This window comes from Schistocerca cancellata, chromosome 3, assembly GCF_023864275.1.
Source record: "Schistocerca cancellata isolate TAMUIC-IGC-003103 chromosome 3, iqSchCanc2.1, whole genome shotgun sequence".
NCBI lineage: Eukaryota > Metazoa > Arthropoda > Insecta > Orthoptera > Acrididae > Schistocerca > Schistocerca cancellata.
Window position 1 is genome coordinate 773,756,741 of NC_064628.1, and position 14,118 is coordinate 773,770,858.

Here is a 14,118-nt window from a genome sequence, read left to right on the forward strand (position 1 = left end):
ACCGCTACGGTCGCAGGTTCGAATCCTGCCTCGGGCATGGATGTGTGTGATGTCCTTAGGCTAGTTAGGTTTAAGTGGTTCTAAGTTCTAGGGGACTTATGACCTCAGAAGTTAAGTACCATAGTGCTCAGAGCCATTTCCTCGGTCTGCACGAGAGTGGGGTAATAGAGAATTATTGTGAAGGACCCTCTGCAAGGCAGGTAAGTGTCATTTGCAGAGTATACATGTTAGAAGACATGGCCGGCCGCGGTGGCCGAGCGGTTCTAGGCGCTTCAGTCCGGAACCGCGCGACTGCTACGGTCGCAGGTTCGAATCCTGCCTCGGGCATGGATGTGTGTGATGTCCTTAGGCTAGTTAGGTTTAAGTGGTTCTAAGTTCTAGGGGACTGATGACCTCACAAGTTAAGTCCCATAGTGCTCAGAGCCATTTCCTCGGTCTGCACGAGAGTGGGGTAATAGAGAATTATTGTGAAGGACCGTCTGCAAGGCAGGTAAGTGTGATTTGCAGAGTATACATGTAGCTGTAGAAGACATGGCCGGCCGCGGTGGCCGAGCAGTTCTAGGCGCTTCAGTCCGGAACCGCGCGACTGCTGCGGTCGCAGGTTCGAATCCTGCCTCGGGCATGGATGTGTGTGATGTCATTAGGTTAGATAGGTTTAAGTGGTTCTAAGTTCTAGGGGACTGATGACCTCAGAAGTTAAGTCTCATAGTGCTCAGAGCCATTTCCTCGGTCTGCACGAGAGTGGGGTAATAGAGAATTATTGTGAAGGACCCTCTGCAAGGCAGGTAAGTGTGATTTGCAGAGTATACATGTAGATGTAGGAGACATGGCCGGCCACGGTGGCCGAGCGGTTCTAGGCGCTTCAGTCCGGAACCGCGCGCCTGCTACGGTCGCAGGTTCGAATCCTGCCTCGGGCATGGTTGTGCGTGATGTCATTAGGTTAGATAGGTTTAAGTAGTTCTAAGTTCTAGGGGACTGATGACCTCAGATGTTAAGTCCCATAGTGCTCAGAGCCATTTGAACCATATTTTGCAGAAGAGGTGAGATCGAATCATAAGAAAAATCCTGACGTATCAATGAATCATTAATTTTGGGGGGAAGAGTGGCGATAAAGTGTGGAGGGTGACCAAGGCTTTACGACAATAAGTAGCTTTAAGGGTAATTCATATTGCAGTAGTTATTCAGATATGAAGAGTGTTGCACACCATATTCTAGGGAACACAGCTGTGTCAAATAGTCTTTGACTGAAGACCAGGATGTGTCACACAGTTAGATTCCACAGAATAGCTCGAGTTCTACACCTTGGAAGTCACTGAGGGCTCCCATCACGAAATGGTTTCAGCTCGCCTCCCGGAGTCAGATCGCCCGTTGGGCACGCTGTGCGCGCGGATACGGAAGGTCCATCGGCGTAATCAGCGTGGACAGTTTGTTTACCTGCGGCTGCTCGCAGGTGGAGAGAGCCGCGAGCCGACGTCGGCGGTGTGGCTAGTAGGTCGCGGGTGGAGGGAGGAGGGGGAGGGGGACGGAGTGGGGGCTGTGTTCCTCCAACTTGTCCTACAAGAGCGGTCGACACGGGAGGCGGCGCTCAGTTGTGACCAGAGAGACTGGCAGGCCGGAGATGGAGGCCCACACGTGCAAGCTGCTGCTGCGGCTGCTGCTCGCAGTTGCCGCCCTCGGTGAGTCCAAGCCGCCAGCCGGGGCCTGCGCCAGTGCGCCCGTGCCATCCGCCCCACCGTTACCGCAGTCGCCCTAGCAACTCGCTCTGTATCCCACCCTATGTGGCAAATTTAGGACTCAGTGCTTGATAACGTCGGGAGCTAAACTGGAAGGGTGAAATCTGCAATAGAAGCCGACTACTGGAACTTGTCATAGGACTACGTAAAGATACTTAGCCACTAGTTCCCTTCTTTCTGGAGAAGTGGAATTCGAAGCCCCATCCATTCTTCACCATTTATATTTTCCATTATTTCCATAAGCCAATATAGACAAATAATTTGGCAATTTCTTCGGAAGCGTTGAATATTGGGCTGCGAATATGGGGTGTGCCCCAGGGAACCGTAATAGGCCCTATAATACTCGTAATATACAAAACCACTCTATCAGATAGGATTAGCAGCACTGTAAGATGGCTCGCTAACGATTCTGGTGTGCAGAGTGAGGCGTCGTCGTTGGATTAAAGTTCGGAGTTGCAAAAAACTTAGACTAAAATTCTGTTTTGTGTAATGAATGGCAACTCCCTTTAAATGTAGACAAATTTAAGACAATATTTATAATAAAGAGAAATAACCAATAATATCTGGGTACAAGATTAGTGCTGGACATCTTGAGCACTTCACATCGTGTAAGTATATGGGGTAACAGTAAGAAGTGATATGAAATGAAACGATCTCGTAAAATTAGTATTAGGCGAATGGAAGCCTTAGTTGTACTGGATGGGGTCGGTGGGGATCGACTGCACCTGTAAAAGGAACTGCTAGTGCGACTAGTTCTAGAGTACTGATGCAATTTTCGGAGTCCTTATCAAATTGGCACGACAACAATCGAACGGATTCACGAGCGCGATGTTAGGATCGTAATAGGTGTCTATAGCTCATACGAAAGTGCAACGGAAATGCTCGGTGAACTTAAATGGGAATCTTTGGAAGAAAGATGACGTAGTTGTCGCGAAGCCCTATTGGATCAATTTAGAGAAACTACATTCGAAGAAGACCGTGCTGCCATTATGTCTTCAACGTAGTATATCTCGCGTAACGGCCATGAGAATAAGATAAATGAGATCAGGGTGCTTTCAGAGAGATACAGATTGTCATTTTTCCCTTCCTCAGTTTGCGTCTGCAGAACAAAACATAATTGATAAAATTGGTGCGATGTACCCTCTGACATTCACTGTACAGTAGCTTGTGGAGTACATGTAGACTTAGATGTAGAGACGTAGCTTTTTCCCTCCCTCAAGTTCTACAGTTGAGCATTTGCTCAACGACGCAATGAATTCTATCTTCACTCTTTCTTCTATACTTCAGATACCACACTATCTCAACATATCCGTCCTAACATTAAGAATATGAAGTACCTAGGCAAAGTGGCCTACTTTAGCACAGAATTTTTAGTAATGTCGACATTTCTGGGAACTTTGTAAGCCACTGATTTAGCTTCTTCATGTTTGTTTGGTAATAAAATACTGTGAGGTCACCACTTTGATTCACACACAGTTTTTTCTTTCCTTTCGCCTATAAAATTACGGGACATGAGTACAAATGTCAGTGCGGTTCCTTTATATTTGAAACAGTTATTTTGTTTTAAAACAAGACGTTACATGAATAGAAACAGAAGGAAGAGTTCTCTTCGTTGAATATTTACAAGACTCGGACCTTAGTTCCACATCTACATGTACATCTCAGCAAACTAAAGATAAAAATGCCTGCACAAACTAAAACAGACCGTCTCATACAAATATAAATTTAAAACTGAGATATCGGTTCTCGGCAAAATACAAAATGTTCGTATCTACGATTATACACTTAGCTTCTAACATACATCGCCTAGAAACCACAATACCCACTCACGATAGCACTACTGTACCGAAACTCGCGTAGGTGAGGGCAAAATAGAGGAAACCGTGTTTTGCTCCAAGTGGTGATATCAAAGTATTTTCGTTGTGTAACATACTTACCAGCAACACTGAGTGGCCATGCCATAGTTCCACTTTCTCTTTTTTACTCTTCGCTACGACACAGCTTGCAACAGGTTGTGTTCTCATCACAGTAATGTGCAAAGGAGAGTAGTTTGTGAAATGATTTTGTATCACTCTTCTACCATGTTGTAGACTGCATGGAAACTGCACGAATTGCAGTCCTTATTTTCCTGTTACTGCAGGAAGAAAATTTCTTGAATATCATAATTAGTCGCATTCGTCATAGTACGCTAACGCGCGAAATTTCATGTTCGGTAACTGTGACTATCTGCAGAGAATTCACTGTTTGAAATCACTGTATACGTATGGGGCATTCTTTATATCGGCTAAATTTTCCATTGTTCCCATATTACAGAAGCATATACTCGAGAAAATAAATGGAAACTAGTTTTAGGCGCAACTATCACAAGACCCTGAAATACGGGCACTACATGCCTTTGAAGGTGTGATAAACAAAATGGATGGTGAGAGTCTGAGGATCTGGTGTCATCAATGTCATTTAAAAGACAGATGCAGCGTAGCTGCATAATTTCATAGGGATTTACTGAACGCAACATCACATAGTTCTCTTAAAGTGATTTGAGGAAACCATTCGAAGTCGTAACTGAAGAATCTTTAACAGGAACAATACGATTATAAACCGGACTACTATCAGATCAAACACGTAAGTGTAGAGCATTTAACTAATAATCTATCAGTCAAATTGCAAAAAATTTAGCAGAACGGCGTATTTATTTCGTGAATATGTAGAGGAAATGAACCCAGAAAAATATGCCTCACGCCATAACAAAGTTCTGGGAGTGAATAGTATCAAAAAGGATAATGGCGACTTCTGCTGGGTCTGTTGTTCATCATTCCAGTTTCCTGTGCAATTATTTTATGTTCCTATTACGTCAGGCACTGAACTTCATTATACACGAAATGTATTCGGAAGGCAGTAGTACCGGAAATAGGGACCAGTGAGAAAATCGATCATTACTTATTGTCAGTATACGTTATGTCTAAGATCTGTTTGATGGAATTGCCTTAAGTAACTACGTAAATACATCCTTAGCCAACAATTAAATAAAAGTAACTGTTAATTGGATTTTTCGGAAAATGAACTAATCGTCTTTCTTCGTGACCGTACTATATGAAACATTTAATGTTTTTTGTGCATCTATCAGTTTTTTTCAGTGGCTTATCCGGACCTACCTTTCTCATCTTACATATTTGAAACACACATTTTAATTTAAATTCTCGCAGAAAATGGATACGTGCTAGACACACATCATGTTGCTGGATACCATTCAGCAGGTACAACAATAAGCTAACACTGAAATGTAGCCAACAAAAACTATCAAACACTTCTCGTTTACCAAAAATTGCTTCGGATCTTTTTATTTATTCATCTGTACCAACAGCAGTTGGACATCTGACGGACACAGCTGACTCGGTAAAGCAGCTGTATTAGACCGAAGGCTTCCTCTGAGGAAAGTTACCACTTGTGTAGTGTTGCTGTAGTCAATTAAGTTTTCCAATAAGTCTGAAACCCTCTTCTACAGACTGTCTGATGATCCACAGCGAGTGGGTAATGTGAGACGTTATTTACGATAAACATTTTCCGGTGTATGGAAATGCTGTTGGCGAGGACACTACCATGTAATATGACAAGAGCACCACGATATTCTTCGGTATTTTCGACAGGCTTACGTAAGCAGCTACAAGAACCTGTCATTAATTTCTCAAATCCCTGACGACAGAAATCTGATCTTCAAAACTTGAACTGATGTCAGGCCAATATTTTTCCAGTTGATCGTATTCTTTTCACTTCCAGAATCAAACATGCACTCTGCAGCGGAATGTGCGCAGTTATTTAAATTCTTGGCACATTAAAACTGGGTTCCGGAATGGGAATCTAAACGAGGTTTGTGTCCCTCTCCAGCACACTGTTAAAGCTGTAAAACAAAATTTTCGTTTGCTGGTTAATGCTCAAGCATTAAGATTTTGATATACTGTTTTTTGCTAAGCCAAGCAAGATCAACACCTGAACAGTTCATTCGAACAGATCGGACATATAAATTGTCTCGTAATTGTGCAATACGAGCTTACGTTCCGTCTCAATTGACCTCGTACTTACTACACATTAAACCCTACAATGACATCCTTTAAAACGTTATATATCTATAGCAGAAAGGCAAAACTATGTGCATCAAGCCCCTTATTCATACATTCTATACATCTTATATTCAACTCACCTTAGAGATATGTGTAAGTTAATATGAGTAGAAACGAAAATTACCTTAGCTAGTAAATACTGGGTTCCTTTCACGCAGTTCTTTCGTAATGCTAAACCTGCCAAATGTCTACGTGACGTTATGAACTGCTCCATCCTTGGAGAGCGTTGCTGCTCCGCACCTATGTAATGAGTTGTTGGATGACCGCTTCACTTACTAAAAAGTTCTCACTCCACTTAAGCAAAATAAATAACTTTTTAGCAAGCGGATCGATTTTTCACAAAATTAGTTTAGTGAATGTACAGCGATGCACTCATTAGCAAATTTGGGAAGTGGGAAGCCGAGACAGCTACTCACTGTAGTGACTACTAAGCTGAACAGTGTGACACTACAGCGTGAAAATCGTTGTACCATGTTCTTTGAATCGCTGCTGCCAGAAACTGGTATAGTTCTATAAACAGCGAGCATGCTTGCGCAACATGCTTGAGTGTGCAGGATAAATTTGCGCAAGCATCAGGACTGTGAAAGCAGCTTGATCGAATTTCATTTATGTATGTTTGTGCAAGCGTTCATCGGTGTGCATGCCTGAGCGTGCGTACCAAAAATAGAGAGGCTTGTGTAAGCACTCGTCAGTGACTTGATTTAATTTTTATTTAGTCCTGCGATAATACATTCTGTACAAATATTGTTCTGTAATGTAGGACAAGCCGAGGAATGTAGTACTACACGGAGAACAAGACAAGGAAAACAGCAAAGCCAGAATAGTTAACATGGAAATAATATTTTAGTTTCTTTCACAACTCTTTACTCCACATGTCACGTTTCCTCTTTTGTTTTTATTTCGTAACACAAGCATAAAGGCTGCCAAAGGTATTGCATCGTCATTTGAGCTCGACATTTTCTGGTAACCAAACTGATGTTTGTACAGGCATGCTTGAACCGCGTGGAGGCGCGAAGAATTTGAGCATGCTTGCGCAAGCATGCTTGTGAAACATGCAGTTAAGTGTGTGACCGCCTTAACGTCTCATGCCACGATCCTAAAATGATGAAGACAACATTTTTGTTGCACAGTCAACACTGAACATTCAGTCACGGATTTATACGGCATGGTTTCACGAGGACGACGTCGCCATTCTTCAAATGTCTCCGTTTAAGATCCCCGAGCATTTCTGTTAGAATTTCGTGTAGACTATACTGACCTTTTCGAACCTAGCATTTTGTCTCTGTATTCGTTCGGCCTCTGCTGTGGATGTACTTTACAAAGATCCAAAACGCTGTACAAAAATTTAGAAGCAGAAGAAGAAGAATATTAGGGTGTAACGTACCGTCGACGACGTGATCATTAGAGACTGAACACATTCTCAGATGTGAGAGAGATGTCGAAATAAATCGGCCGTGGCACAATCAACGGAACCACCTTAGCATCCAGCTATAGCAATTGAAGAAAATTAGGAAAAACCTCGATCTGGATGACTGAACGGACATTTGAGCCGCTGTCCTCCCAATGCGAGCCCAGTGTTTTAGCACTGCACCACATCGCTGCGTGCCCAACAGCACTTAGACTAGATTCCATTAGCGTCTTGTATGTAGGTCCCTTTAAAGATACACCATTCTTTCCCAGAATCCTCTAGAGTAATTTATAGCTTGCAACCGTCATTTCTATTACTCATTGTACGAGTCCGTCCTTGATCATACTGGTACGCACCATTGCCACTAGGTATTGATAATACGCGAGAGGCTCCAGAAATTAACCACTAATCATAGTACCAGATACCCTTTCTTGTCCATAGGCAATGTACTGCGTTTTTCTACATTAAAAATGAGCTATGTTTTAGCAGGAATGTTAACTAAGGAGAAATTTGGAAACGTAATTATAATTCAAGAAGAGGGAATTCCCAGGGCAGGGCGATTGTGAAGAGAGAAGACGGAACAGGCACTATTGCGTAAACCTTGAAATGCACAAGAAGAAGAAATTGAAGAAGCAGAGGAGACAACATGATAACTGTGTCAGAGTTGGAAAGAGACTTAGAACATTTGTTCAACGAAGTGGATTGTGTCGTGAGAAAAGATTATAGGGTGAACATAAATAAAAGTAAAACAAGGGTGCCGGCCAGTGTGGCCGAGCGGTTCTAGGCGCTCAGTCTGGAACCGCGCGATCGCTACAGTCGCAGGCTCAAATCCTGCCTCGGGCATGGATGTGTGTGACGTCCTTAGGTTAGTTAGGTTTAAGTAACGAAACTTCCTGGCAGATTAAAACTGTGTGCCAGACCGAGACTCGAACTCGGTGCCCGCGAAAGGCAAAGGTCCCGAGTTCGAGCCTCGGTTCGGCACACAGTTTTAATCTGCCAGGAAGCTTCATATCAGCGCACACTCCGCTGCAGAGTGAAAATCTCATTCTAGGTTTAAGTAGTTCTACGTTCTAGGGCACTGATGACCTCAGATGTTAAGTCCCACCCATAGTGCTCAGAGCCAAAACAAGGGTACTGGAGTGTATTCAAACCAGGTCAAGTGATTCAGAGGGAATTAGATTAGGAATTTATGTGCTGATAGTAGTAGAAAAGTTTTGCGTCTTGGGCAGCTCGAATGCTTCTCTTTGTGTTGTTGAGCAGGAGTAGAGTATATTCACTCTCTACTTTTTGACATCATTATTATCACCACCAACGATACACACACACACACACACACACACACACACACATATATATATATATATATATATATATATATATATATATATTCTGAATTGTCGAATTGTCGTATTGTCTTTCCCCTGTAGAGATGGATTGTATATAGTGGCTTACGTGCCCATTCATCCATCTCAACAGTACGACAGTTTTTTACAATTCAGAAGATTCATGACGGACAAGCCGTATCCTGGTATGACGCTACATAGTCACGTGGTGCCATACAAGTGATTTTCGTGTCAGTTAGGGGTGAAAACTGTATAAGATGATAGAGACTCGGATAGAACAAGGAAATAATTGAAGATGTAGGTTGCAACTGCTGCCCTGAGATGACAAGTTTGGCACAGGAGATGAATTAGCGGTGGATCGCATCTAACCAGTCAGGTGACTGATGACTCAAAAAAAATTACAATACGAAGATGAGGACAACACAACACCCAGTCCCCAAGTGGAGAAAATCTCCGGTCCGGCCGGAAGTCGCAAAATAACTGCGATTGCAAACTGCCCTGCAGCTACCGAGGTGGATTGATAATCAGATGAAACACTGAAAATCAAATTTTTATTGCTCCTGTAAGGCGTTGGATAGGCGACCAGCGACTACGACTTGGTGATCGTTTCAACCGTTTAGTAATACAGATTTTGCCTCAAGATGAGAGCCAGGTGTCGAAACACGTTGTCCGACTTGTGATCTTACCATTAATTTTGAATGTTTGAACAGAATATTAATGTTTTACTAACGACATTAACACTATACACTCACTCGCGACAGTGCAGTCTACTGTAAAAACAACAGCCACTAAGTGCTCCTCTTTGCAGCTACAGACTCTCTGAGAGCGGCACGCGTGGGAAATGGCTGGTCAGCCTGTGACGTGCCAGGTCTCACGCCGGTTCCTTCGCAGCCGTTAAGCGGTCCTGTTTAGCGCACCAGCCGAGCGTCGAACCCGACCGCTCAAGGTCCCGCCTAGCGGTAAGAGTGCGGTAGGCGTGCGCAGAATTCCGCCCCGCCCCGGGCGAGCCGCGGGCGGCGTCTCGCCTGCATTCCTCCGACGGGGACGCCTTTTCCTTCGACGCCGGCCGGCCGCACCCCTCGCGTCCATCAGCGGAGCCATTCCTCACACTGCCGGCCCGCGATGTTAATTGGGCCGTCGAAGGCAGTTCTCGCAGCGCTAACCCGCAGAGCCTCTCGCAGTTACGCGACGCGCACCAACTTTCTCCGGCGTATTGCTCGGCGTGCCGCGGCGAAGAGAAAAGAAAATTCGACGGCAGTCGCAAAGAGAAGAGAAGACACGGCAGGGCAGCTTTCGCACGCCGCGATGCCTCGGCGCCGGGAGACGCCAAGAAACCTAGCTAGCGGTGCCGCTCGTGGCTTTCGCGGTCGCTGGCGTTTTTGTCGCGCGGCTGACTGCACGAAACCGACAAGCAGCCAAGGTCTCGGTCAGCCCGCAACCTCATTTCCACCCAGCTCACACTGTTTCCTCATTAGTTCGCTGATTCCACATTTGCCTCATAAATCCGGTTCCCAATATACTAAAACGATAGTCATGACAGCGAAATTCCTCCGCAGAACCTCACGATTAGATGACTCCAGTAAGCCCTCCCGAACCCCCGACTCTTCAAAACATCGAACTCCAATGCATACAAAGCTTCAAAAGTCTAACCACGTTTTAAATGAATTAATGTGTTTTCTTACTTTTGAATACATTATGGGAGTGACAGTGATCAATGTGTTACAAATATTTACTATTGAAAACAGTCTTGATCACAATTTATTTATTTATTACGGTGACCGGTTTCGACCACTACTGTGGTCATCTTCAGACCAATGATTAAGAATCTCCTTGTGCTGCAGAATCACTACTCAAAGTAGTGATTCTTCAGACCAATGAGTAAGAACCTCCTTCTACTGGAGAATCACTACTCAAAGTAGTGATTCTCCAGCAGAAGGAGATTCTTAATCATTGGTCTGAAGATGACCACAGTAGTGGTCGAAACCGGTCACCGTAATAAATAAATAAATTGTGATAAAGACTGTTTTCAATAATAAATAATGTGATTTACTTTCCATGCTCTGTAGGGCTGTATCCTTTCAATACTCCGTAGGCTATAACAGAAAACGTTCAGAAAAGGTCTGAAATTATGCTTAAAGTTTATTGGAAGCTGGGTAATTTGCACTCCGTTTTAAGAAAACTGAGTTTTCCACGCATTTTGACGCTTAAACGTCATATCTCCTTCACTATGTGCCGAACACTGACATAATTTTTCCAAGTTAATTCATTAATGTATGTGGATATCATATGCAAAATGTGCTGCATATAGAGTTATGGGTAGAGAAGTAATGCGGCGCGGGATTAGCCGAGCGGTCCAAGGCGCTGCAGTCATGGACTGTGCGGCTCGTCCCGGCGGATGTTCGAGTCCTCCCTCGGGCATGGGTGTGTGTGTTTTTCCTTAGGATAATTTAGGTTAAGTAGTGTCTAAACTTAGGGTCTGATGACCTTAGCAGTTAAGTCCCATACGATTTCCCACACATTTGAAGATTTTTTTTTTTTTTTTTGAGAGAGAGAGAGATAGATGTAATGAATCAAAGCGTCATTCCCGAAGATCTACTGGACCGCGAAAATATAGTAAGCGATAAAAAAATTTTTCTTTTCATTATTTTGTGGTGGCGCGTCAGTGCGGAAAAGCTTCGAAAAAGTTTGAAATTGTGTGTATAGTTTTGTGGAAGTCGATAAGTGTTCTCATCCTCAGACACTGGATGAATATAGTCTGGTTAATTTGCATGTTGTGAGCTACTTTGCTTCGAGACGTGTACACTTCAATACTCGTCTCATTGTGTTAAAGCTTTAACGTATTATCATATCTCTTAATGAGTAGATTATGACAGCATTTTAAATTTTTAAATCAAGTCTATAATCATATGAAACAGTAAAAATTAAATTTTTGTTGCCCGTGGAAGCCGTTACATAGGTAACTTACAAATGGAACCGAGTGACTGTTTCAGTCGGTTCGTAAAACCGACATGTAGTATTGTAATATTACTTTATGTTCACTAATTAGTTTGCGTGTTATTTCAGGCTCACTTCTTAGTGTGGCGTACAGATGTCAAATTTACATAATCATCTGATTCATTTGCAGTTGATTGAGAAATGGCTCGAGAGTTAGTTAGTAAAAATAAAGCAATATCTCAAAAAGTGGCAGCTATAGTTTACATTTAACATGCAGTCACTGTGTCCAACACTATCCATAATGGATAAATTTAAACTCACGATTTTTTAAAAATATCTTGCATTATCTAGGCTGCTCGAGTAATGGTCCATCTAAAGTCAGCGATTTTCCAGCCAAACAGCCTTTGACCTGCTACTTAGACAGAGAAAGTCCTAATTGGTAATATTTGAGAGCCGTTTACCACTTCCGACATTTGCCTTGCAGCTACAGAAATCCTCCGGTAAACCTTGGTCACGTTCAAGAGTTGGAAATTATTTTTAGTTTCTGCCAAATAAACAATATGAATGTTTGGTCTTTTTGACAGTGTATTTGTTTAAAAGTGTACAACGCAAAGTCAATGACACGCTCAAGATGTGCAGTGCACGTGCGATGGATTTATTTCTCGACAAAATCGAAAAAAATGGTTCAAATGGCTCTGAGCACTATGGGACTTAACTTCTGAGGTCATCAGTCCCCTGGAACTTAGAACTACTTAAACCTAACTAACCTAAGGACATCACACACACCCATGCCCGAGGCAGGATTCGAAAAAAAATGGCTCCGAGCACTATGGAACTGAACTTCTCAGGTCATCAGTCCCCTAGAACTTAGAACTACTTAAACCTAACTACCCTAACGACATCACACACATCCATGCCCGAGGCAGGATTCGAACCTGCGACTGTAGCGGTCGCGCGATTCCAGACTGTAGCGCCTAGAACCGCTCGGCCACCCCGGCCGGCCGCAGGATTCGAACCTCCGACCGTAGCGGTCGCGCAGTTCCAGACTGTAGCGCCTAGAACCGCTCGACCACCCCGGCCGGCCAAACAAAATCGAATTCGCACTATCCAATGACGTTCAGATCAACAGGATTTGAACAAAAAACATAAGCATCGACGAAATGTTGTCTGCTGTTCTTTTTGACATCTAAAATATACAGCCCCGATACGTAGCGATGCAAAGAAATCCTCCAGTAGTTGAACGCGATGTCTCCCAAAGAAACTGTTCCAATTCCATCAGAGATGCACTGGAGGGTAACGATCTCAAATTTGTGTTTTCAGAATAAACCATAATCAGAGACGAATGTTATTTAATCTTCTCGCCCAAACTCTTGGACCTACACAGCTCTTTAAGTGAGACTGAATTCACGTTTTGAAATATGCGATAAATGAGTACAGTGAATGAATGAACGTTTTCGCCTGGAATGGTTTAACAGTTTTTACTAATTACATTTCCTTCTATTTCTTAGAAAACAATGTACAGAAAGAAAAAAATTACTTATACCAAATTTTAGAGTGTTTAGATAAGATGAAAACACATCTTTTATGTGACAGAAATGTTCCAGCTGCACCGTTTCCTCTCATAAAGGTTTGGATCACAATGCTGAGATACGAACGTATGGTAAAAGGTACAATACGAAAGATAGCGACATGATTTAGAGAAACGATACTGTTAAATGCAGGAGAATGCCATCGAATTAAAACAATATGAAAATCCACTCTACGGCTCAGAAGGAGTTTGGCTAACGCAGCATTCTCTACGTAATGTAAAAATGTAGCGACCTCCGCTTAAAGTACTGCAGAGTCACAAGTGAAGTCACTCTACAAAGAACCTAACAATCTTAGTGCGTCAGGCCAGCATCATTCCTACTCTTATTGAAAGCATAATGGCAAATTACAGCTAGTCTACGAAACAAACGCCATACAGGAAGCATACAGCTTTATAGATAGGCTATCTAAAAGCAAATAGGACAAGGCAGTTAAAATCAGAACCATACTGAAACGATAGAGGTGCTGAGGAAAATTAACACTGTCGGAAATATGAAGCTATAAAATATCAACAATAGGCATTCAGTGAGGAATATCGATCAACTAAGGATTGTAAAACTGAGAATGAATAGGTAAGGAAGCCACTCCAGAAAAACGCTGTAGATTCAACGAGAAGATATTAACATATATTTCCTGCCGATAATTTCATAGCAATTTCCAGTGTAAGCAGTCTCAGTACTATAGACGCGAACCTACAGCCTACATCATTTTACTACCGTATTTCCGGACCTAGATTCCCTATCATGTTCTGCAACTTTCGTCCTCCTCCGACATCCCTAAAATATGCCCCAAAGCCGACACCCAGTGCACAAGATATATCAAATGTAACGGATTGATATCACAGGGATGCGTCCGAAATAGCCCTTACTCGATACCAGGGATGTCATCCAATGCACTACACAACAAATTACTGCGGTCTCTGAATTTTGACACCAAAATTACTCAAATTGTATAAATTTTCTCTTCGTTCTTTCTGTTAACGAACTTACGACCATGAT

At 42.9% G+C, this 14,118-nt stretch overlaps 1 protein-coding gene across 1 annotated transcript in view; it reads left to right on the forward strand.

Annotated features, from left to right (window-relative positions):
- Positions 1–1,599: 1,599 nt before the first annotated feature.
- LOC126175809 (protein Skeletor, isoforms D/E-like) overlaps positions 1,600–14,118 on the forward strand; it is a 346,786-nt gene continuing 334,267 nt past the window's right edge. The window contains exon 1 of the mRNA XM_049922798.1: positions 1,600–1,676. Coding sequence (XP_049778755.1) covers positions 1,619–1,676 — 58 coding nt within the window. The 5' untranslated portion in view covers positions 1,600–1,618. The remainder of the gene's footprint in view (positions 1,677–14,118) is intronic.